General features: G+C 37.8%; 1 protein-coding gene across 5 annotated transcripts in view; it reads left to right on the top strand.

The window, feature by feature from the left end:
- Positions 1–25968, top strand: part of R3HCC1L (R3H domain and coiled-coil containing 1-like) — a 70605-nt gene that overhangs the window by 42803 nt on the left and 1834 nt on the right. For 4 of the 5 annotated variants that reach the window (XM_005885383.2, XM_005885385.2, XM_005885384.2 and 1 more), the window contains 6 exons: positions 3362–5154; positions 11529–11704; positions 13004–13012; positions 17575–17645; positions 18309–18404; positions 18890–19030. In XM_005885383.2, coding sequence (XP_005885445.1) covers positions 3376–5154; positions 11529–11704; positions 13004–13012; positions 17575–17645; positions 18309–18404; positions 18890–19030 — 2272 coding nt within the window. In that variant the 5' untranslated portion in view covers positions 3362–3375. The remainder of the gene's footprint in view (positions 1–3361; positions 5155–11528; positions 11705–13003; positions 13013–17574; positions 17646–18308; positions 18405–18889; positions 19031–25968) is intronic. The other variant, XM_014532713.1, reaches the window with a different exon arrangement.

Genomic DNA, 25968 nt, shown 5'->3' with positions numbered 1-25968 from the left:
GGGAAGGGGGGGTAAGGAGGTGGGGGGGTGGGGGGGAGAGGGGCCACAGGAGGTTGGCCGGCCAGCCCCACCCCCAATCGGGCGGTTTGCTGGCTGCAGTGGGCGTCATAGCAACCTGACGTTACAGCGTTTCAGTCGCTGGCTTTTTATATATATAGATAAATGTCATTTATAAAAATGTAATAAATACTTAAAATTCATCACTTTGTAGTTATCTTACTACATATTAATATCCATGACCTTGAATTACTTTTGTTTATTATACTTTATGATTGAAATACTGTATCATGATGTACTACTGTATATCTTTTCCCATTTTCATGTTTAGTATCATTACCACAATGATAGCTAAAATTAGCCACAGTAGGAATATCTACATGGCAGTTGGGCAAATGCCCTAAGTCAGGGCTTTATTATTGTTTATTGTCTAGACTTTAAGTGATGGACAAAATACTAGTAATGCAAACTTAAAGTGTCATGTCTTTACCTATTACATTGTCATAGCTCAAAAATTTGAAGATACATCCTTCCATTCAAAAACTGAGTCAGAGTGGCTCAGTTTGTTGAGCGTTGTCCTGTGCACCAAAAGGTTGCAGGTTTGATTCCCGGACAGGGCATATACCTGGATTGTGGTTCAGTCCCTGTTATGGAAGGCAATGGATGGTTGTTTCTCTCTCACATAGTTGTTTCTCCCATCGATGTTTCTCCTTCCTAATTATGTCCTCGGGTGAGGATTTAAAAAAGCAAAGTTATTACTTCACATTGTTTACATCATTGAGATAAACAAAAATATCAATCATTATTCCAAACTAGATTTGGAAAACTGGTTGCTAAACATTATCAGCACACCGCTGGTCATGTCATACTTGAATTCAGTGTTTTGGTAGGGAATGGATAATAGCATAAATTTATTATTCTGTTATTCAGCTTTAGGAAATTGTATTATGACAATATGTGGGCATTAACTAAGAATAAAAGAAAGATTGAGATTTAAAAGTCATTAGCTGTAGCACATAATACTTTTAAATTTGAAACCTTTGATATATGTCTGTTATAGATAAGAAATAGAATCATAGAATTTAGTTTAAAATTAATCCAGACCTATCTGTTTTACAGATAGAAATTTTTTCTCTAGTGTATCAGTCAGTCATTCAGACTGTTTTAAATTATTCTAGATACAGAGTTCATTGCCTAAAAATAGTGTTGGAGAACTCTAGAAGTAGAGTTCTTTTTCTATTGAGCTAAGTATTTATTTATTTATTTATTTATTTATTTTTACCATTTGGTTCTGGTACTAACTTCTGCAGAAATATAGAAGCATAGAAACATAGAAGAAAAAATTTGTTCTGTATAGTAACCTATTAGGTATAAAGGTAGCAGGGATGTTCCTATTTAGACTTCTTTGGGCAAGAAGTATAGCTTTAGTTCCTTTAACCATACAGTGTATGGTATATTTTCTAGACTGTAATCTAAGACTGTTGCCTTTCTAAACTTCTAAATCACTACCTTTGGTCTCTTAATGACTTTGTAGATGAAGTAAAATCTATTAGATTCTTGTACAAATTGTACACAGGTCAAGTATTTGTTAGATTCTTTTTAACTCAAAGCAGATCTCGGTGTTATTGTTATTCATGCTTGTGTTTTCATATTACTTTCAGCACAGCATTCTAGATTGTAGAATGATATTAAATTTAATTTTATAATTTTGGGTATTAATCCTTTTATTTGGAGTCAATTGCAGATTTGATAAACACTCAATATCTTTTGTTTACATTGAAATTATTATTTAAAATGTTGAATTTCAAAGGGCTATGGGGACATAGTTCTTTAAATAACCTCTAAACTTACTTCTACCCATTATCGTTACTTTTTGTTGTGAGTCTACCTACCAGTTCTCTTACATAGCTCACATTTCGCCATCTTATATACAGAAGTTCATCATAATGTATTTTGCCAGATGCTTTGCTGAGATCAAGATATGCTATGTCTATGGCATATCCTCCAGTGGAATACACATTTGTACTTCTGTCTTTGAAAAGTAGGCGTTTAAAAGAAATCCTGGCATGGCTCAATGTTAAAGTCATATTCTTCCACAAATGCAAAAATAGAAAATCCACGAAGATTGGTGGGCTAGATAATTAAGACATCAAAAGAGAATAGGGACAGGCAGATCACTCGGGACACTGGATGAATCAGGGTCATGGTATATACCTGGACTGAAAAGAAAATAGCCTGTGCCATGAGAGCACAGCTCCTTTACTGAGGAAGCAACATGAGGTGGTGCCATGCAGCCCACATTCAAGTTACCTGAATCAGATGAAGTTTTAGGGATCTGGAATAGAGTGGACAGGATTTGTTAGCCTTTCTTTTCATCTTATTATCTCTTTCCTTTGAAATGTATGTGGTGAAATATTAACAATGGGTGCTTCTGAGTGTCTGTGGTTGTTTTTTGCTACATATAGCATCTCCTTATTCACTTTATTCTGGACAACCTAATACATACTTTACTTTTTTTAATATTAAAAGAATAGCTCAATATGAAATTGTCTAGCACATTTATTTATATTTTGTTGGTAGGTAAAGGTTTATTTAACCTTTGTTAAATATTTCCCCTTTTTAAATTCCATTGAGCAACCATGGTGGAGGTTGTCAGGAAGTTACTAGTGTGAGTTGTCTCATCTCATTCCTTGGCCTCCACCCTTCTTCATTCTACCCAGACCTGTTTTGTTGCTGCTGGAAAGAAGAACAATTTATAATAGGTCACTTGATTAAATAGTAATAATAGAATAATGGCTTTCTCTCTCCCACTACCTATTTCTTCCTAAAAATCATAGTTCAAAAGCAGTCCCTGATCAGTCATCTTATTTCCTAGCCCACATTCAAGTTACTCACATTCAGTTATTACTCTTAAAAAATTATACTTACATATATATAATATTTATGTTGAGCCAATATATTTTTAGGTGTCCTCCTTGAGTATACTCTTCAATGTAAATTATGACCTTCTAGAATATAGAGATGGTTGTGTTTTATGAGTACTAGATAAATACTAGTTCAGATAATCAGTTTTAATTCAGCCTAAGACAAGACTGCTTGTTTAAAAAGTAGAGAGCACTTGGGAGGTAGAGGTAAAGGATTTGGGGACTATGAAGAAAGAGGATATATGGATAAAATTTATGGGCAGTTTTGGAATTTTATTAGTTGCTTATGTGATTGTATTAATTATTTTATGGCAGGTTTTCTTTTAACTTGAAGGTTTCTATAGCATGGATTAGTAGGCCCGCTACTTTTTAAAAATCTCTTGGTTCAATACATTGTAATTTGTTTTTTGTAATTAAATCATTCTCTCTATTTCTTGCAGATTGAAGTGGTGCCATGCAGCAAGAAGCCGTGAGATGCAGAGTTCGAGCCAGAAGGCCTGACATGGCACTTTATGTACCTAAAGCTCGAAGGGGTGTAGTACTCCTCAAGACAGGGGATGAGGAAAAAAGCTGTGGTTCACCTAATTCTGTGGTGGAAGAAGAACAAAAAAATTGTCTCTCCCAAAAGGAGATCTTTAGAGAAAAACCTAAGACTCAAAGACTAAGTATTTATCCTGATAAAAAGGAGCACAATCGTAGGGAAGGAAAGAAATCTTCAACAAAATTAAGAAAAGACACGTGCCTTCAAGAAAACAATGAGGTTAGGGTTTGTACTAAGAGAGGAGCCACAGAATCCAAAGAAATACTATCCCAAGGACATCAGCAAGGAGTCCTAAATTCTGGGACTGTACCTAGTATACCTTTACAAAGACATTTTAAACCAAAGAAGGCGGAGTGTTTGGAGGTTGAAACCACAAATGTGACAGGACACGAGAGGTTGCCTCTATCTCTGTCTTGTTCAGAAATCTGTGAGGCTCCAATTTTAAACAAATCATTCCAAAATGTGGAATTCTGTGATTTCAGTAGGCTCGAACTAAGTCGGGAAACATTTGAAAACAGAGATTTAGAAAGCAGAATTGAAACAAATGCCAACGTTGTAGAGATATCTGGAGTTTTAAGACCTGAGAGTATGATTGGACCAGTAAAATTAAGCTCTGATTCTGGAATTGTGCAACAAGGCATGCAAACATCAGGTGGAATGTTGAAGCTCAGCAGTGGAGGCATCACCACTGTTCCTGTTCCTGGAAGTCCAGATGGTGTCACTGATCAACCTTGTGTAGACTTTGAAGCTGAGAATGTTGGTGACATAGCCAATAGTATAGATTTCTTCTTGGGTCAGAAAGGTATAGATACCATTCCTGAGACAACGGGTCACATCTCTCATAAAATGACTTCAGCCAACACATTAGAGAGCACAGATGGCATTTTTGAGCCAACGATGATTAGAGAGTGTGAGGAGAATGACAACACTGCTGATGAATTATGCATAAAGTATGAGCCTTCTGATACAGCTGCTCTTGCTCATGAAACAGATATAGGTAATGGGTTTAAGAGTGTAGGTGACATTACAAATAAGGCATGTATGATGGACATTACAGATACCATGTCTGATCAAATAACTGTAGATAGCCCTTGTGTCGTTGCAGTTAGAATAGCTGGTGAAGCCTATAGCAATACAAGTAGTTTCTCAGAATATTTAGAAATGAGTACAGATATAACCCCTTTTCATGTAGCTAGAGGTGGGAATGACACTGAAAATTTCAGCAACCTCACTGCTTGCTCAGATAGTTATGCTGAGAGTATTTCATGTAGTTTCACAGAGTCACTAGGAAAGTTGACAGAGAGCTCGTCAGATTGTGCTTCATCCTTGCCTATAAAGAAGATTGCTGGTAGTAATTGTAACGTCTCTTTGGACTCTGAACTCAGTATGTTAAATGGGACAAAAGTAATTTCAGATAGTGCCTTGGACAATGATCTAGATTGTACTAGTGATATAACAGAGGCATTGCATGAACTGAAAACTGAAGAGTTCAAAACAAAAGAGGAAGATGACTCAGAGAATATAGAATTTGGTATGTCCTTTCCTGGTATAGAATCAGTTTCTATAGAGACATCTATGGAACCGAAAACGACTGAAACTTCTCACATGGAGGAAAGTACAGCTACTGAGGAGAGCTGGGAGTCCATGTTTAATGATGATGGTGACTGCCTGGATCCACGTCTTTTACAAGAGGTATGTTTACTGGAAATTGCTTGATGCTTTGATAATTTGTAGATTCATAGAACTTGGGATTTTGGAGACATTTGTGTACATTCACTGATTTACCTCCAATGTAAGGGTTCCTGCAATACTCATAGGATTATAGACTGAGAAAAGACTATCTAGTAGATCTTTAAAAAAAAAATATGCAGAATTGAGTGATACTTATAACAGCCAAGTCCTTAGTGATTTAGTGACTAGATTAAAGATGAATTTAATGGATACTGGCTGGCTATTGAGGAATACAGAGGGAAACTTCTCAAAGGGGCTCTTCTGTGTTGACAAGATATATTTTACACAGGCCTATTTGAGGGGAGGAGGATAGTTTATTATTGTTTATTTTATTTTTCCAGTAGATGTTCAGATGTGTTTAGACACTGTAGCGTGAAAGAATTAGAGAAAGGAAGAGTAAAATAAAGGAAGGTATGATTGTTTTTTAAGGAATTTATTTTGAGTTAAAGAATAAATGGTTGTGGAGTCTATATAGAAAATATAAGTGATAATGACATGCTGGCTAGTTAGAGTTCATAAATACAAAATGTTAGGTTTTTTGTATCTAAATAATTTACAAATTATTTAGTTTAATATTTTCATTTTCTTAATTTAGACAACATTTAAATTAACATAAATACAAACTACTCCCCTTTCATTCCTTATAGTGGTGAGTTCACATAACCTTTACCTGAAATGAAAAAAATTATTTCCCTATAAAATCCCCAATTTCATAAATGAGAAAATTGAAGTTTAGTGATCATACCTTTAGTAAAGGGAGAATCAGGATTACAGTCTAATTCTATCTTACTCCAATATTTATATTCTTTTTACCAGACCACTTCCTCACCTATAAAATAGAGTTGTGTATGAGTGATTCCAAAGAGCCTTTTAAATACTGATGAGTCTTTTGTTTCTGAGAGTTAAACCAGAAGTACAGAAAAATAATCACACGCATGTGAAAGAGACACATGATACTGAAAAGGTCAGCCCATTGGACAGAATTGACTTTCCAATACCAAGCAGTTTCTTCTCACTCTTAGAATGTGTTTGCATGCACACCTACCTATACCACAGTTAGCACTTCTTATGGTCAAATCAGCAAACACTATCTTAAACATTCCTTAGGAAGAAATATAGAGCAGAAAGTACCTATGAATGGGCATTCATGAACCCCTTGAAATTGCATGAAATTTTTTATAGGTGTAGTTTTTCATAGCTTTCATCAGATTCTCAAAGACAGTGGTCCCCATAATATGGTCCCTGGACCAACAGCATGAGCATCACTTGGAACATTGTTAGAAATATAAACTCTTTAGCCCATCAAGTGATTCTGATGCACATACAATGAGAACCACTGCTCAAAGGTAATACAGAAACTTAAATGTATTTCAGAAAGTGAGTGTGGTAACTAGAAATTACTGTTAGCCCGTAATTAGGAAAAACAACTGTTCAGAGATTTTAGAATCAAATTGGATTCAGAAATACCAATAATGGGGGAATTTGGGTGAATATAGAGAAGTTATTAAGGATCCACGGCATTGGAAGATGGTCTTAGTTTGAGAAACGAAGCAGCATTCATAGGAGTTGGGAAAGGGAATACTGGAGTGGGTAGAAAACATAGGTGGGTACACATAGAGAAAGGACAGCTTCCTACAAAAGAAGGGCATGGCACACAGAGCCTTTAACACATGGTAGAACTTGTTAAATATTCACTGAATGGATGTAGGCTATAGGGGAGAATTAGAGAGCTCTTCCTTTTTAAGGTAGCCTCCAGATGCTTTCAAAACACAATTGATGCCCGGCTGGTGTAGTTCAGTGGTTGAGCGTCAACCTATGAACCAGGAGGTCATGGGTTCGATTCCCAGTCAGGGCACATGCCTGAGTTGTGGGCTCGATCCCCAGTGGGAGGGGGTGCTGGAGGCAGCCAGACAATGATTCTCTCTCATCATTAATGTTTCTATCTCTCCTCTCTTCCTCTCTGAAATCAATTAAACAAACAACATAATTACTGCTAGAACTTGGATTCTGTGTAGTAGCTTAGGGATATGGTTTTGTATCCAGGGGGCAGGGCAGTCAGGTGGGTAACTGTTTTTCAGGTCTTAACACTGTTTAGAATAGGTGCAAAAGAATGTAGGTAACTACTTAATATTTTGAGGAGCATAGCCAGAGAGGACACTAGCATGTCCTAAAGCTGGGAATGGCAGGAAAATGGAGTATGTAGTGTTTTAAGCCAAAGACAGCCAGTGCCTGGGTGTTGTGTTTGGATATCTTCTGAGGTGCTTGGTAGGAAGTGGATCTATGTTGAGGGATGAGGATGGATGAGAACAAAAAACGAGATGGAGAGATGGATTGAGAATGTTGAAGCAGATCTAACTTTAAACTTTGGTCTCCTGTGCTTTGGGTTTTAGAAGATGTAATAATAATAATGTTATTAAAAGATGTCAAATCCAATAACATTAATAGTCCTTTGGCTACTATTACACTTAATTTATTATTTGTATTACTCCAAACATACTTTATTAAAGGTTAAACCAGAATGTCTCCCTACCTTGAAAACTTTCCAACCAAAGATGTTTGGCTCTTTTCCCAGCTGGCCTGTTTCTTTGTTGACAATGGCTAGACATATGGAGGTTTTTCTAATACTTTTAATAGGCAGGAAAGTATGCTATACAGTAGGGTGTGGCAGCCATTGGCATGTGAAGCAGTTTCCTGTGATGTTTGAACCTCTAAAATTGCCTGAGGAGGATAGAGAGCATAGCTAGGCCATTATTGAGCTCCCAGAATTGCAACTCTTGATGAGTCTCTGTAGATCACACTTAATCTTCTAAAGCCATGGTATGGGATGCCCAGAGACTTAAGTTGATAATTTATATAGAAAAGGATATTGGCATGACCTCTTTTAACCTTCTGAGTGTTGGTACAAGAGCAAAGGAATTATTGTCTAAATAAAACTTCCTTAGCTTCTGTGCCTCTCTCTACTGATCGGCAAACTTATTGGTAGGAGGGTTAATATCTTTTGTTATTAGTTCCAGCTCATGTTAACATATATATTTGATTTGTTTTTGTTTTTTTTTAAGCCTCACGGGGGAGTGAAGATATTTTTTCTATTGATGTTTATGGAGAATGGAAGAGGGGGAGAGAGAGAGAGGAGAAAGAAAAACATAGATGTTAGACAAATCAATTGGTTGCTTCCTGCACATGCCCCAATGGGGGGTGGGGATTGATCTTGCAACCCAGGTATGTGTCCTTGACCAGGAACTTAACTTGTAGGTTTTATATTTATTGTTCCGTGAAATACAGACTAAGAATTGTATGTTTGGCTATTATTAACACTGCTATTTAATCAGTCCCAGAAGCCAAAATGCTTAATAGTTAGCTTAAAAATGGGATACAATTATACAAATTCAATTTGCGGACGAGGTTACAGCAAAGGACCTTAATCATATTTTCTTGCCAGATCACCCTCTTTTCCTTTCTCTTTCTAATCAGTTCTTAGTATTTATATTTCGGAGGTATTTTTATAGTCATGCATTGTTTACCTTTCACAATGCATTATTTAGCCCCAGTTTGTAAATGCATGGACATGCAGTGCTTTGTTTTGTTTGTTTTTTTGCAAAGTAGCTCTGAAAGTCAACGCCAGAAATCCAAAAATGAAATGAAGGAAACAATTCTAATAGGATAAAAAATATTTAGAATTAAAATTAACAAAAGACATACAAAACTTGTACTTTGAAAATTGCAAAATGTTGGAAGAAATTGAAGAAGACCTAAATAATGGAAAGACATCACATGTTCATCTCTGATTAATAAAATTAAGATACTTCCCAAATTCAAATGGAAATGCACGGAACTCAGGATAACCAAAGTGATTTTGAAACAGAAGAACAAAGTAGAAAGACTCAAACTTCCTGATTTCATAGCTATTATAATAAAACTACAGTAATCAAGACAGTGTGGCACCTGCTATAAGGGTGGACTTGCAAGTGATTTAAGACTCCCCTTGTTTCTGGGGCTCTGAGTTATTAAACTGATATACCAGCCCACTCTAGGCTTTTAAGACTTTGTTAAAAGTTTAGCTGATAATCTTCTCGCTCACTTGTGTGGTGGCCGCTTCTTCCCATGATATGTCAAAGGCAAACGGTTTATATGTTCTGTTTCTCTTTGGAGGGACTTGTCATTCTATGGACTTTAGTTTTCTTGGTTGTCTTGGATTCTCAACTGAATTCGATTTTATAGATCAGCTGCTCTTACTGTTATGGTGGTAAGAATACTCTCTTTGTACTTTCTGCATCCTAAAAGTGGAAATAGCCCTGGTTGTTTTGGTCAGTGGTTAGTGTTGACCCGAGGACCAAGGGTTGTGGGTTCAAATCCTAGTCAAGGGCACCTACTTCAGTTGCAGGTTCATCCCTACCCCGGGCAGGGTGTGTGCAGGAGGCAACCAATCGATATGCCTCTCTCACATGGTTCTTTCTCTCTCTCCCCCTCCCTCCCTTTGTCCTTTCCTCCCTCCCTCTTTTTCTCACTCCTCCCTCCCTCCCTCCTACTCTCTCTAAAATTCAATGGAAAAAATATCCTCAGGTGAGTATTTTAAAAAAAAAAAGTGGGAATAGCTTGGCCTGTAATAGATTCAGCACTCAGTTAAATTTTGTTTAAAGAAGGTTGAATTCATTGAATATTTAGGTGCCATATAGTATGCTAAGCACTTACTGCATCATTTCATTTAATCCACACAGCTGTCTATGAAGTATAAATATTACTATTATTCCCATTTTTTAAGATGTAAAACTGAAGCCTAGTGGAGAAACGGAACTAGAGGCACTTCATTTTTGTTGGTTTTACTTAAATCACCTTTCCCCTTTCCTCCCTCCTCAATAAAATTCTTGAATCCATTTTTTACTTCTCCAAGGAAAGGAAATACAGTCCTGGCATTGCAAGCTCTCGTTTCCTCATTTGATGGGAAAAGGGGCATGGTACAATAGAGGGAAAGCTTGAAGGCATCTAGTTGGGCTTTTAATTAACAAGAAGACACTCTGAAGGCTTTGGATGGTCAGTATTAGCCTCTAGGTTCTGTAACAAGTGAATGACAAAATGGCTTTGTTGCCACTTTCCACTTTTCCCTTTCCCTTCTGTTTCTAGTGTAAAATAGTTAATAGCCTTTAGTTTTTTCATAGGATAGTAGAATTTTAAGGTTGTTGGGTGTTTGTTTGTTTTTTAGAAAAAGAAAATAGCCAAATTTAGTACGTACATATGTATGGGAACTTCGCATATATGAGAGAGTCAGAGACCCCAAATGCATGAGAGGTTCCTAGAATGTTTAAATATTTTTATTACTATTAATTTCTTTACTAACCTGCTATGTGGCAATTATTTAAGGTAGTTCTCATGCTAGGGACTTTAATTATAATTACTTGAACCACTTAAATTTGCCTTAACAAATTCCTTTGTAAGCTAAGTTCAACAATAGGTGGACTAACAAAGTGTTTTTATTCTTAAATTTTTGTTTTTGTTCACTTCCAAAAGAAAAACTATGAGATGAGTCTGATCAGTAAGCTCAAATAATACAAACATTATTAATTGATCTCTTCAGTTATTTTCTGAAATTCATTTTCCACGATGTGCCATTTGTAACTCACCACATTAATCATTCCACATTTTCTCACACAGTAGTTGATAGATGCAAGTTAAGTTTCATGCATTGCCTGTCTTTGCTAGAAATTCAATACCTTTTCAAGTATTTCACATGTATTATATAAACTGGGTGATAGAACCCTGGTCATTGTATTTATGAACAGCATTAATACAGAGACAATATTAAAAGTTAAATAATAGGAACATGGAGGAAGTTTGTTTGGGGAGAATCCTATATAATAAAACCCTAATATGCAAATCGACTGAACGGTGGAACGACCGGCAGAATGACCGGTCACTATGATGCGCACTGACCACCACAGGAGCTGCCCCCTGGTGGTCAGTGTGCTACCACAGGGGGAGCTCTGCTCAGCCAGAAGCCGGGCTCACAGCTGGCGAGCGCAGTGGTGGTGGCGGTGGCAGATGCCTCTCCCACCTCCGTGGCAGCGCTAAGGAACAGCAAGCTGAGCAGTAAGGAGCAGTGAGCAGGTGGGCGGTAAGGAGCGAGGGATCCCTGACTGCCGCTGGGGGGATGGGGCCTAAGCCGGCAGGTGGACATCCCCTGATGGGTCATGGACTGCAAGAGGGCGCAGGTCGGGCTGAGGGACACACACACACACACACACACACACACACCAGTGCATGAATTTTGTGCACCGGGCCTCTAGTATTATATAATGCTCTGGCTTGATGTGACAGTCACTAATATGCTTCTTCTTTCTTAGTTATCAGGGAGTATGAAGAATACAAAAAGCATCCAGGAACCTAGATTTGATTATTATAACAGTGAAGTTCCTGATATTGACCTCAGTGATTGTGAATTCCCACATGTCATTGAAATTTATGACTTCCCTCAAGAATTTCGTACTGAAGACCTCCTACGGGTTTTCTGCAGTTATCAGTAAGTATTGCAAATGGTTGGGGATGTTAGGGAAAGTGGGATGAAGTTTTCTTTAAAATGTCTTCTGAAAAATTATCTCATGTTTTCATATTCCCTGTTGTTAACTTTAGCATCAAGTTTACTTATTGTCTTTTCCAAGTCCGTTAGAAATGTTGTGGTATTAAACCACTCTTCTGCTAAATCCTTACAAATGCCAAATAGTCTTTCTAGACAATTTTTAGCAGTTAGGAAGACCAGTATTAATGATGACTTCTAAATCTGTCTTCATAGTGTATTTAGTTCATTTTATATTGTAATTATTGATATACTCTTGAATAAGGTAGAAGTTAGGAGTGCAGAGCAACCCACACAGTCAGAAATCCACATATAACTTTTGTCTCTCCAAAAACTTAACTATTAAGAGCCTACTGTTAACTGGAAGCCTTACTGATAACATAAGCAGTTGATTAACACTTATTTTGCATGTTATAAGTATATGTACAGTATTTTCACAAGAAAGTAAGCTAGAGAAAAGAAATGTTACTAAGAAAATCATAAGACAAAGACAGTACATCCTATATAATAAAGAGATAATATGCAAATTGATCATTACTTCAACACACAAGATGGCCACCCCCATGTGGTCAAAGATGGCCGGCAGGGGAGGGCAGTTGTGGGTGATCAGGCCTGCAGGGGAGGGCAGTTAGGGGTGACTGGGACAGCAGAGGAGGGCAGTTGGGGGCAACCAGGTCGGAAGGGGAGGACAGTTGGGGGGACCAGCCCTGCAGGGGAGGGCAGTTGGGGGGAACCAGGCCTGCAGGAGAGGGCAGTTAGGGGCAACCAGGCTGGCAAGGGAGGGCAGTTGGGGCCGACCAGGCCTGCAGGGGAGGACAGTTAGGGGCAATTGGGCCAGCAGGGGAGCAGTTAGGCGTCGATCAGGCTGGCAGGGGAGTGGTTAGGGGGTGATCAGGCTGGCAGGCAGAAGCAGTTAGGGGCAATCAGGCAGGCAGGCGAGTGGTTGGGAGCCAGCAGTCCCGGATTGTGAGAGGGGTCCCAGATTGGAGAGGGTGCAGGCTGGGCTGAGGGACACACACGCCTCCATGCATGAATTTCGTGCACCAGGCCTCTAGTTTATAATACTGTACTATATCTATTGATACTATAGGTTTTAAGAAATTCAAACATAAATATTAATAAATTCACATGCAAGTTCAAAACCATCCATGTTCAAGGGTTAACTGTATTTGGATGTATGCCTGACATCCTTTTTTGTATGTTTACTTGTCCCATCTTTTTCTCCTCTTTCTTGCCTTCTTTTGGATGGATGAGGTACTTTTTTCATTCTATTTTTTGGGGAAATGATGCTCTGTTTCTATTCTTTGGTGGTCACTTTAGAAATTACAAAATGCATGTTTATCAGTGGCTAAAGTTAATATTTTCACACTCTTCCCAAACACTAAAAGCTTTTAGCTTCATTCCCCAATTCCATTCTTCACTTCATCTCCACCCCATTTTATATGCTACTAGAGGCCCGGTGCACGGATTTGTGCACCGGTGGGGTCCCTCTGCCTGGCCTGTGGGGATTGGGTCAAAACCAGCTCTCTGACACCCCCAAGGGGTCCTGAGTCATGAGAGGGCGCAGGCCAGGCTGAGGGGACCCCACCGGTACATGAATCCGTGCACTGGGCCTCTAGTATGCATATAAGATCTTTGGTTAATCTCTTCCCACCCTTCCCTCTGAGATACATTGGTATGTTCCATGTTTCAATGCCTGTGGTTTCAGCTCCTACGTTGAGCATATGCCCCCTGGTGGTCAGTGTGTGTCATAGCTACCGGTCGGCTGGTTGGCCAGTTGCTTAGGCTTTTATATACATAGATTATGTTTGAGCATTGTGATTCTTTGTATTTATTTATTTATTTTTATTTTTATTTATTTTTTAAAAAATATATTTTATTGATTTTTTTACAGAGAGGAAGGGAGAGGGATAGACTGGGACCTTGCAGTCCGCAGGCCGACGCTCTATCCACTGAGCCAAACCAGCTAGGGCTATTTTTTATTTTTTAAAAAAATATATTGATTTTTTACAGAGAGGAAGGGAGAGAGAGAGTTAGAATCATCGATGAGAGAGAAACATCGATCAGCTGCCTCCTGCACAACCCCTACTGGGGATGTGCCCGCAACCAAGTTACATGCCCTTGACCGGAATCGAACCTGGAACCCTTCAGTCCACAGGCCGATGCTCTATCCACTGAGCCAAACCGGTTAGGGCAGCATTTTGATTCTTTTTAATTTTTTTCTTTTAAACTTTATTTGATGTTACTGTTTTATATATTCAGCATTCAGATTTACCCATTTTCTGTGTTCTTCATTTATATCTTCTTGCATCTCATACCTACCATCTGAAATCTTTTTCTTTATGTAAGTGTGGGACAATTATTTAGCATTTACTTTAATGATAGTCTGCTGGTAAGAAAGTCATTTTTTTTTTTAATGGCTTTATTTCAACTTCATTCTTGAAAGACGTTTTAGCAGGATATAAAATTATAGATTGGTAGTTACTTTTCTCTCAGAAACTTGAAGTTGTTATTTTACTGTTTCCTGGCATTCCTTGTGGAGGATGAGAAGTCATCTCAAAGTCTAGCAACTGTTGCTTCTAAATGTAATTTTTTTTTTCCTTTGGATGCTGTTAAGGCTTTCTCTTTGTTTTTGGTGTTCTGAATTTTCAATATGAGGCTTTGTGTTTCTTTTTATTTATTCATTCTGATATTATTTGGGCTTCTTAAATCAGTGAATTAATGTTTTTTTATTGTTTTTGGAGAGTACCTCACACATTATCTCTTCAAATATTGCCTCTGCCAGTTTCTCTCTCTTCTACCTTCTCTAGGATGCCAATCAAATGTATATTAGACCCCTCACTTGATTCTCATGTTAACTCTCATATTTTTTATTTTTTTCTGTTTCATTCTGAGTAATTTCTTTAGCTCTAGTTTCCAGTTTACTGATTTTTTCTTCATCTGTTTAATTTGCTGTTAAATCTGTCCACTGAATTTTTAAATTTCATTTTATGTTTCTAATTTTTCAAAGTTCTCTGTCTTCTTCAAATATGCATAGTCAGTTTTTAGTTTCTTGTTTTCTCTAAGTATTTTCAAAATTTAAAAAATTTCTTCAAGTATATTAAACATAGACTGTATATAGTTTATATCTGGTAACTACTTTACCTGAAGTCTTTTTTAGTTCTGTTTCATCAAATTTTCGCTCATAGTGCCTTGCTTTTTAGTTCCAAGATTGCAGATTTAGTTCCAAGAGCTCTCCATTTTCTTTACAATTTTATTTATGGAAATTGATGCCTCCCAAAAGAAGAGGATTTCTCCTGAAAGGATTTGTGTTTTTTCTACCAAGCACCAAGGGCACTAACAGTTCAGGAACACTGTAAATTAAATTATTGATTTGAGGTTATTCTGACCACTCAGTTAGAAATAGTCAAGTGGAGAATGATAAAAAATGATTGTTACATGTTTCAACTAGTTTAACAACACTTATAAGTGTCCATTCACTTGACAGTCTTTGATGTAGTGCCAAGGCCTTTTTTTTTTTTTAAGTTATTTGTCTATTGGTAAAAGACTTTTTGCATATTAGCATCATATTATTCCAGTTTCATTTCTTTTAAGTGGAGTAAGAACTTTAACATACTTTCAGAATCATCTGAGTGCATATTGCTTATAGGGTTAAATGTTTCCTCTGTCTTTTATAGCTGTTTTGCCCAAACAGTTGTTAGTAGTTTCTTAGGATTTTTAGTGACTTCACCTTTCTCTGGTCTTCCAATGCATTCAACTAAGTTTTTATAGACAATTAAGACCCAATATCCAGAGCCTATTCCATATAAAATGTATAATAGATTTTAAAAAGCAGTCAAGATTAAATCACAAATTAGAACTACCTTAGATTGTCATTAATAATGATGACTTTTAAAACCAAGGATCAGTTTTGATGTCTAAACTTGGAAGATTAGTTAATTCTAATGAGTTACTAACTTCCCTTTGATTTGTTTCTTTTTAATCTTACCTGTAAGACCTTTTTTCTTATCAGATCTAAAAACATCCTCGAAAGAGAGGTATTTTAAAGGATTATAAATTCTAAAGTCTAAAAGATTCTCCAGAATACATCTAGATCTTTTTGTATCCTTTTGTAAACTATCTTATGATATATATTTTTACTATTGAATTTTTTCACTTTGGTCACTTTACGCTATGGTTAAACTTACCCTTACATTTAGGAAATTTTCTAACTAACCATCAAAGCTTCCTTTATTCTCTTTCCCTTAAACGAATTTTTTTATCAAAGGAATTTTTTTTCTTCATTTGTTTTTAAAGAGGGAAAATATTTTAACAGTTGACTTTTTTTTCTTTATAGTACTTTATAAAAATAGAAAAGGTCATGATCTATAATAATGCCTGTGAGTCAAATACTACAGGCAGCTTTGTGTTTTAATCATTAATCACCATCTTCATTAATATTAATAATTTTTATGAATATTGCTATTAATAATAAAAAATAATGAGTGCCATTCATTTACTAAGTACCCCCTGAGTGCTCAATACCGAGTGCTCTTTGCTTGTCATGGATGATCTTATTTCCATTTTTACAACTCTGAGGAAGTACCATGCCCATTTCTACAGATGAGGAGACATAGCTTCAAGAGATGTTAAACTCAGGATGGATAGCAGAACCTGATTCCATTTATATCTGATGCTTAAACACTGTGCTCTTTCCACAGTACTATATTGAGTCCATGAGCAGTTTTAAGCTCCTAGCTCAGTGGTTCTCAACCTTGGCTGCACATTAGAATAACCTGGGAATCTTTTTAAAATCCTAATTTCTGGGCCTCATCCTCTGGAAATTCTGTTTCTTTGTTATGGGGTGAGGCAACATTAGTATGATTATGATTGGATATATTTATGAAAATATAGTATCTGAATATAATGCAACAGATTTCAATAAGCTTCATTTATTGTATCTAAAATTCATTCAAGCAAATCAGATATGTACATGAAAACTAGAAAGAATTAAAAACTATGGCCCTGAACGGTTAGGCTCAGTGGATAGAGCATCGGCCTGTGGACTGAGGGGTCCCAGGTTCGATTCCAGTCAAGGGCATGTACCTTGGTTTCGGGCACATCCCCAGTAGGGGGTGTGCAGGAGGCAGCTGATCGATGTTTCTAACTCTCTATTCCTCTCCCTTCCTCTCTGTAAAAAATCAATAAAATATACTTTTAAAAAAATAGCTGTCATGCCATCATCCTGATAGTCCTTGTGTTAACTATATAACTGTGCTCCAAAATAAAGGTGTTTTTTAGACTAGGGCAGGCAGGCTTTCTGATAACAGTTGTACTTTCTCTCCATTACTTGATTTTTTTTTTTTTGAATGATTTGTCTCTCTCTCTCTGTTTCTCTCTCCGTCTCTGTCCGAAGCCTACATATGCATTAAATCCAGTTGACCTTCCCTGCCTTCTGCCTCCTCTCATATTCTTCTAACCCTCCTTTGCTTCCCCTTTCTACCTCTTCTTGTTCTGTGCCCTTAAGAACATCTCTTGTAAAATAGTGTGTTAAGTACTTTACCTCCCTAAGGGACTTGTGAGGATTAATTAGTTGATGTCTATAAAATAACTGAGAATGTAAAATATTCCCAGGTAGTTCTTTATAATGGTATTATTGCTTTTAAAATTCAGTGGCTTCTTCTATCCTCCAAGCTGTTTTTGTTTCATTATCCCCATTCCACCAATGTGCTATTGAGTGTTTCTCTCTCATCCTGAAATGCTTTATGAGACTCTATTTGAAAGATGTTTCATAAAGTAAATTTTATGAAATAAAAATTGTGGGTTTTTTGTTGCAGGAAGAAAGGATTTGATATTAAATGGGTGGATGACACACATGCCCTAGGAGTATTCTCCAGTCCAATTACAGGTATTTACTCAATGGATTTCAGTATTATTTTTTTATTGTCTATTTTTTATTGTCTATTGTCTACTTGTCCTTAGTTCCCTTTTATTTCAACCAACCGGCATTTTATTCAGCCAGTATAGGGTATTTGGCAGATACAGGTTTTTGAGGCATGGTATTTTGGTACTCATGTGCTTCTCTTCTCCCTTTTCACCTTAATCCAATGGTTTAGAGAAATAGGCAGCTTCTTTCAAGGTTATTTGCTGCATAATTGTTTGTTTCAATAGTACATAAACAGATTATAGGTAGATATTTAAGAAGCCTGTGTGACTAAATCTTTTAATATTTAAGATTTTTCCCCCAGACAAATGAATTTGCAGTAGCCCTTTAACCAGCTATATAGACAATATGCAAACCAATGGGCATGGCTCTATTTCAGTAAAACTTTATTTACAAAAGTCAGGTGGTTGGCTGAACTTGATTATAGAGCCATAGTTTGTTGATCTCTGGTCTAAAATAACCACCTTACAGACTTTCTAGAGCTTACCATCTCCTTTGCTTGCCATGAAAGAAAAAATAAAAAGCACATAACATCTAGGGAATACTTTTTAAGAACTAGTCTTTAATTTTCATTTGCATCACTCTTTTTCATGTCCTCTGCCTCCTTGTATTTCTTTCTCTTTGCAGCTCGTGATGCTCTGGGTAGTAAACACACCATGGTGAAGATCCGGCCCTTGTCACAGGCCACAAGAGCAGCCAAGGCCAAAGCTAGAGCTTACGCTGGTGAGCCTAATGTCAGGTGTTTTTTTTTCTTGTTAATAGTAGTTTACCGTTTTTTCAGCACTTGAACAGCATCCAGAGTAGTAAAGACATATGACTTTTATTTTTAATGTTAAAAGACGTATGTTTTTAAAGAAAGAATAATATAGAAAAGGCTGTGTAGTAAATGTGGCATCTGAGCAGCCACTTGGAGAGAATGGGTGATGCTAACTGTAAGCTATGCAGCAGTCATTTTCTGATGACATCCTTATATAGTTTACCTCTGTGTTTAGTTGTTTGATAGAGTCACTGTAAGAAATTGTGTTAATACAGATAAAGAAGCCAGGGTTGTTTGTGCTTTGCCATGTTAATTTCCTCTGATCATATATCAGGCTCGTATTAATTACTGCTGATGCAGCCCTTGTTAGTCTATTTTGTATGTTAATTACTGAGTTAAATCACTTGGAGCTAGAGTGCTTTCTCTTCCTTACTCTCTTTCTCTCATTCAGAGTTCCTCCAGCCAGCAAAGGAGCGTCCTGAGACTTCTGCAGCCCTAGCTAGAAGGCTAGTCATCAATGCCCTTGGGGTTCGAAGTAAGCAGAGCAAAACTGAACGGGAAGCAGAGCTCAAGAAACTGCAAGAAGCCCGAGGTGAGTTGAAGGGATGGTGTTCTTCTCTAGTCCCTTTAGAGCAGTGGTTCTCAATCTTCCTAATGCCGCGACCCTTTAATACAGTTCCTCATGTTGTGGTGACCCCTAACCATAAAATTATTTTCGTTGCTACTTCATAACTGTAATTTTGCTACTGTTATGAATCGTAATTAAATATCTGATATGCAGGGTGTATTTTCATTGTTACAAATTGAACATAATTAAAGCATAGTGATTAATCACAAAACAATATGTAATTATATAGGTGTTTTCTGATGGTTTTAGGCGACCCCTGTGAAAGGGTCGTTCGACCCCCAAAGGGGTCGCGACCCACAGGTTGAGAACCGCTGCTTTAGAGCTAACTATATTGCATGCGTTAAAAAAAAAAAATGAAGCTCATTTTTTTGGTCATTTTTATTTCCTAGAAGCCTCCCAAGTATATTGAAATTGTCTACCTATTCCACACACCAAGGCATCGTAATCCATTTACTTACTATTGTTTTCCAAGATAGGTTCAGTCTTCTCAGCTCATCCATGGCTTTTTCTATAGTTCTTGCTCTAAAGGCTGAGAAAAATTTTGTGTGTGAAAACATATGGTCTTCTAGGTAGAAAACATTATTTGCTGTGGTTTTACTGGGCCATGATTGTCATGCTATTATCAAATGGTTGAGATCTTACGTAGAAGACAAATTAAGAAAAAGCCAGCCACTGGCATTGATGATGATAACTGTAGGAGTTATTTTTTTTGTAAAGACAGTCCTGAGTGGCTCCATTAGAGTACATCTAGATTAACCTAGCTTCTGATTATTTTTCAGTATAAGAGTTCTCAGAAAATATTTCAACTGATTTCACAAGCAGTATTTTTCTTTACCTATAAGTTTTAAGTTGAGGTTAAAATCTCTCTTCCCATTGTAGGCTATTGACTTGTCTGTAAAGGTTTGGGATTCTGGCTTTGTACTTAAGTACTTTTTATCAACCTTCAGGCTTGAGACATTCTTATTGCCTTAGCCCATGATCTGTGGAATCTGTGAAGGCAATTTATTCTGAAAATACCACTTACTGAAAGTAACTTCATTTTTTCATTAAACGAATTGAAGTTTCAAACTCTTTGTTTATTGCCAGTCTAACAAGGCCATTAATACTTCCTGTCCACTCTGCTTTGGTGATAGCAGGGAGCTTACAGACTCTCGGCTGCACTGGCCAGATAACCAGTGACAGAGTGTGTCATGGCAGGTGCTAGAGTTTCAGAGTAGAACCCAACTAATTTTTGAAACTTTGTAATGATTATAATGAGGCAGTTTTGATTTTCCCAATGCATGGTTTACTCAAAGGCCTCATAGAAAATAGAAATAGGGTAGGATTCATCTGCTTTTTATAGATGGCAATAACATAATTAGGTTAAAGGAGAATGTGCCATGTCCTTAATCCTTTATTAATTGGTTATCTTTGAAGAAAGTGATTTCTCTATGATAACCACAATTATTAGAAGATCAATAGAGGGTAATAACAGTAATATCTATAGAAAGAGATATGACTTATTTTTTTTCAGTATATCATGCTTTTCTGTGTATCTGTACTGATACTGCAGCAGCAGTTATCCATGGATGTCATCTGAGTATTCCCTCTACTCTCTAGGCACATCAGCATGCAGCTCCACTTGAAGTATTTGTTTTAAGTACCCAGCTATACAAAGGACATTTCAGTGATGTAATTAAAAATGAGACTGTTGGTTAAGTGGGTACCCTGTTACTTTTTAAATGAAGACCTTTAGGTGTGAATAGAGACCCACTGTGATAAGTTCCTATTATCTGTTGGTGCTGAGGCTGTACAAATTATAGAGGACTCTTCCTTTATTATGCTTCAGAGTTTTCCCATTCTTCATATCTGAGAAAATACATATGGAAAATTCCTGATTTACCTCTTTCTGGCTTCTTTATATACCTGGTATTGAGCAGATTCTCTGTTACCTGTCTACATGTACCCCAAGGCTTCTCACTTAGCAAATTATTCTCTGTGGAAATTAAAAGTACTGTTTAGGTGTTAAGAACAGATATTTTTGTTCCAGACTTACTTCCACCAGGGGAGGAGGAATCAGTATAGCATAGTGGATAATATAGACTCTGGCATCAGATGACCTGGGTCTACATCTTAGCTCTCTATTTATTGGCTGTGTGATCTTGGGTAAATTAGTTACTCTCTGTTTCCTCATCCATAAAATGGAAATCAAGTGAGAAAAACATGAAAGATACTTAGTCATCTTCAAAAACCATAGGAATACTCTCCTTTCTGTTTCTGTAGGCCTGTAACTAGTATGTGACAAATGTTAGCTGCTCCTGTTTTTATTAATACTAGTAAATATTATATGGTGAGTCCAGGGCAGATTCCAGGGCATATTTTTTGTCATTATTCTTTTTATTTTAAATTTCATATAATACTCTACCAATTACATTTGCCACTTACTGAACACCTGCCCTGTGCAGAGCATTATGATCCATATTTAGGAGAATTAGAGAGTTGATAAGATTTTGTTTCTCTCCTTAAGACTGACAATCTAGTGAAGATACCTGCTTTGAGTAAGGAAGAAAATATGAGCCTGGTATTCTAAGCAGTTGTTTCTCCTCTCACTTTAGTTTTGAAGATTTTAAAATGAAAAGCCATGAAAAGGTTTTAGTTGATTAAAAGGATTGGAAGGAAACTTCAGGTAATGTAACATTAAAATAACTCTGTGATGGATGGCTTTATTTCCAGTTTAGAGATGGCCCAGAGAAGAAACTGGCCTAAGATCACCCAGCTGGTAAATTGAGAGGAGACATTTTAACCTAGCCCTCTCTAATTAAAATATATGCTCCTTCTGTAATACTTGCAATCCCTCTTAAAGGATTTTGGGGCAATTAAAAAATTTTTTACCAGAAAAAAAAGTACTTAGAAAATTTTAGGGTCTTCAGAAAATAAAATATGACAGGCTTCTTTTTAGTTATCTGTTGCAGTGGTTAGCAGTTTTCACTGTCAGAAAATTTTTCCTTCAGTCTAACTTAAATCTGTATGATAGTTTAATCCAGATTCCTCTTCTTTCTTCCTTAGTAGAAATAGAGAATGTGTGGATACCATTCTATTCTAACAACCTTTAAATGGAATGATTAAGGGCAGATCATTTAGGAATGTGGTTTAATAGAGTTTCTGCCATTAACTAATTGTGTGGCCCTGGGCATGTCTGTGTACCCCAGTTTCTAACAAAGCGACTTACCTAACCATGAAGAATTTTTTGAGTACAACATTAAGTTAACATGTGTAAAAATGTTCAGAAAGTGCTTTACAAATTCAGGATACTATTATTTATGTGATTCCTGGAAAATTATTCATTATAATAATACTAGAGGCCTAGTGCACGAAATTTGTGCACTGGTAGGGTCCCTAGAGGCTGCTGGCCGGGAACTCCTTCCCTTCCCCCGGCTAGCCCCTTCCCCTGGTCAAACTCCCAGATGACCTCCTGGTCCAGGGGGCAATTTGCATACTACGCTTTTATTATATAGGACTAGAGGCCTGGTGCACAAATTCGTGCGGAGCGGGGGGAGGGTTCCCGTTGGCCGGCCGGGGGGAAGGGACTGCGGGAGGTTGGCCAGCCAGGGGAAGGATCGCGGGAGCTTAGCTGCTGGCCCCAAGGAGAGAGCCGGCCCTTGGCACCCCTGGGAAAAGGGCCGCATCCGCCACCACCCACCCCCAATTCCCTGCCCTAGCCTGGGGCCCAAGGGCCCCAGTGGGCTCAGGAGAGGAGGCAACGGTCACCAGGCTTGGTGCGGAAGAAATGGACACCGGCTGCCATTGGTGCCCCGCCACCACGCAGTTTCCCGCCTCCCCTCCTCCTCCTTCCCTCTCTGCCGCAGTGGCGGTGGGAGGGGATGGGAGCAAAACAAACCCTTGTGTCAAAGGCTGACTTTCAGTAGATCACAGTGAGGAAGCTGCTCTGCTATATATGAAACCCCAACCCAGAAGCAGGTCTCTACGAATGGTTTAGCACCAGGGGCCAATGGGGGTCTGCTAGCCAAGGGGAAGGGCCATAGGAGTTTGGCTGTGGGAGCGCACTGACCACCAGGGGGCAGCTCCTGCGTTGAGCGTTGTGCCCCCTGGTGGTCAGTGTGTGTCATAGCAACTGGTTGACCAGTCGTTCCAGTTGTTCGGTCATAACGGTTGCTTAGGCTTTTATATATACTGAGTAGCCAGATTATTATGACCACCTGACGTTTGTAGGCAAGTTAGCTATAATTTCATGCTGAAATTGCTAGAGGGCCAGACCATTATAAATAGGGAAGCAGGTTGTTTACCACAACAGTAGAAGTGATTTTTTTTCTGAAGATATGGGTAAACAACGCGATTTAACAGCCTTTGAATGTGGGATATATTTGAACGTGAGTGGCCAGATTATTATGACCACCTGACATTTTTAGGCAAATTAGCTATAATTTCATGCTGAAATTGCTAGAGGGCCAGACCATTATAAATAGGGAAGCAGGTTGTTTACCACAACAGTAGAAGTGATTTTTTTTCTGAAGATATGGGTAAACAACGCGATTTAACAGCCTTTGAATGTGGGATATATTTGAACGTGAGTGGCCAGATTATTATGACCACCCCATCAGTACTTCGTTGGGCCACATTTTGCCTTCAATACTGCGGCGATTCTTCTTGGCATTGACTCCACGAGATGTTGAAAGGTGATGTGAGGAATCTGACACCATGCCGGATGAATAGCACTGTCCAGTTCTGTGAGATTTGATGGTTGTGGAACCCGCTACCTGATGGCTCTTTTAACTTCGTCCCACAAATGCTCAATTGGATTGAGATCTGGTGATTGTGGGGGCCACCTAAGCAAGGTAAAGTCTCCCTCATGTTCTTGAAACCACTCCTGCACAATATGAGCACCGTGGCATGGCACATTGTCTTGTTGGAAGAAGCCATCTCCATTGGGATACGCCATCAACATGATAGGATGAACCTGATCAGCAATGATACTTAGGTATGTTGTGCTATTCTGACGTTGTTCCACACGAATTAAAGGACCTAAATCATGCCAGGAAAACATGCCCCAAACCATAGCACTGCCCCCACCAGCTTAAAGGATTTTACTCATGCATGTGGGGTGCATGCTTTCATGCTGTTTCCGCCAAATTCTCACAACTGGAAAGGTGATTCATCGGACCACATGATTTTTTTCCAGTGCTCGACTGTCCAATCCTTATGTTCCTGTGTGAATTGGAGACATTTTATCTTGGTAACTGCAGACAGCAAAGGTGTTCGTTCGAACAGGCCTTCGGCTTCCATATCCCATAAGATGCGGTGTACAGCTAATTTGCCTACAAACGTCAGGTAGTCATAATAATCTAGCCACTCATTTTGTGTGTGTGTGTGTGTGTGTGTGTGTGTGTGTGTGTTATACATACACATACACACACACACACACACACACATACATATATCCCATGTTCAAAGGCTGTTAAATCATGTTGTTTACCCATATCTTCAGAAAAAAATCACTTCTACCGTCGTGGTAAACAACCTGCTTCCCTATTTATAATGGTCTGGCCCTCTAGCAACTTCAGCGCGAAATTATAGCTAATTTGCCTACAAACGTCAGGTGGTCATAATAATCTGGCCACTCGGTGTATATAGATTTCTGCCGATTTATTTTGCTGGGAAATGAAAGTTTTCTGAGCCAGTTATGTGAGTGCTTTAGGTTAATCATTTCATACTAACTCTTCCATTCTTGCTTAATTCCTTGCTCTTAAGGCTGCTGTTGCTCTTTCTCTCTACTTAGTTTACTTTCTTTAAAGGTTGGAGGTAAAGTTAATAAGCTTTTCTCATGCAGTCTATTAGCTATTATCTGCTTTCCTTTCCATTTAATACAGGGACAGCATGTTTCTTTATCTTTCTGTTTTCACATCAATATGTTTTCACATTTTTTTTATTTTCTTTGTAGATATTTTCAGATATCAGAATAGTGGAAAATATGCTGGTTTGAGAATTATGTATGGACCTGGGTTCCAGCGTCAGTTTTTCACTGATTACGCAACCATAGGCAAATCACTTAAACCCCCCTCCAACCTTTCATTTACTTTTTAAAATGAAGAAAATATTTTTGTCTCATTCTAACATATTTCTCTGTTCTAATCATGTTCTATACTTCTAAATGTATGTCTCACATTTTTATTATTTCTTTGTGCTTCTCAATTTGTCTCCCTAATCTTACTGGTTATTTCATATGGTTTACAACTAGACTTTCTTCTTATATTTACATTTGTTATTTGAGATCTACAGTCTTTTATCAGAAAGCATTAGGGCAGGAAATGTTTCAGAATTTTGTAATATTCTAATTTTAGAAAGATATTATGGTTATCTTAATACTTGTTTCATAACACCAAAATCAGACACATTAACACTGATATTTCTGCTGCAGAGTGCATGACTAGTCACCCTAAATGGCATATGTGAAGGCTATAAACAGTCATATATCCTTCAGGTTAGATTTATCAGCAAATGAGTTTTGGCCCAGACTTTAAAAACAAAACTTTGTTTTCAGATCTGCTTTGATTTTAGAATTGTGGATTCTGAGCCACTCTTCCCATATTGCCTTTCTGATTTAAGTTCCTGAGCTTATTGAAAACTTTGAGTTCTAGTAATTCACTTTTCTGGGTTCTTTTTCTTAGAATCCAGAACCAGTGATTGTTTTCATATAAGGTTGCCTTTGCCTTTAGATACCCTCCTAACTTTCCTGTTTGTGAGAATCAGAACAGTGCCTTCCTAAGAAATGTGCTGTTTCCTAGAGAATCCCAACCCAATTCATAAAGCCAAGTCACAGGGCACTGAATTAACTAGCCTTCCATTTGGAATTTGCTGACCCCCATAATTTTTGCCTCTTGTAACTTTGCTGCTATATCTGGTCATGC

The sequence above is a fragment of the Myotis brandtii genome, unplaced genomic scaffold, assembly GCF_000412655.1.
Source record: "Myotis brandtii unplaced genomic scaffold, ASM41265v1 scaffold902, whole genome shotgun sequence".
NCBI classification, from domain to species: Eukaryota; Metazoa; Chordata; class Mammalia; order Chiroptera; family Vespertilionidae; genus Myotis; species Myotis brandtii.
This window is presented reverse-complemented; position numbering and strand designations above follow the sequence as displayed.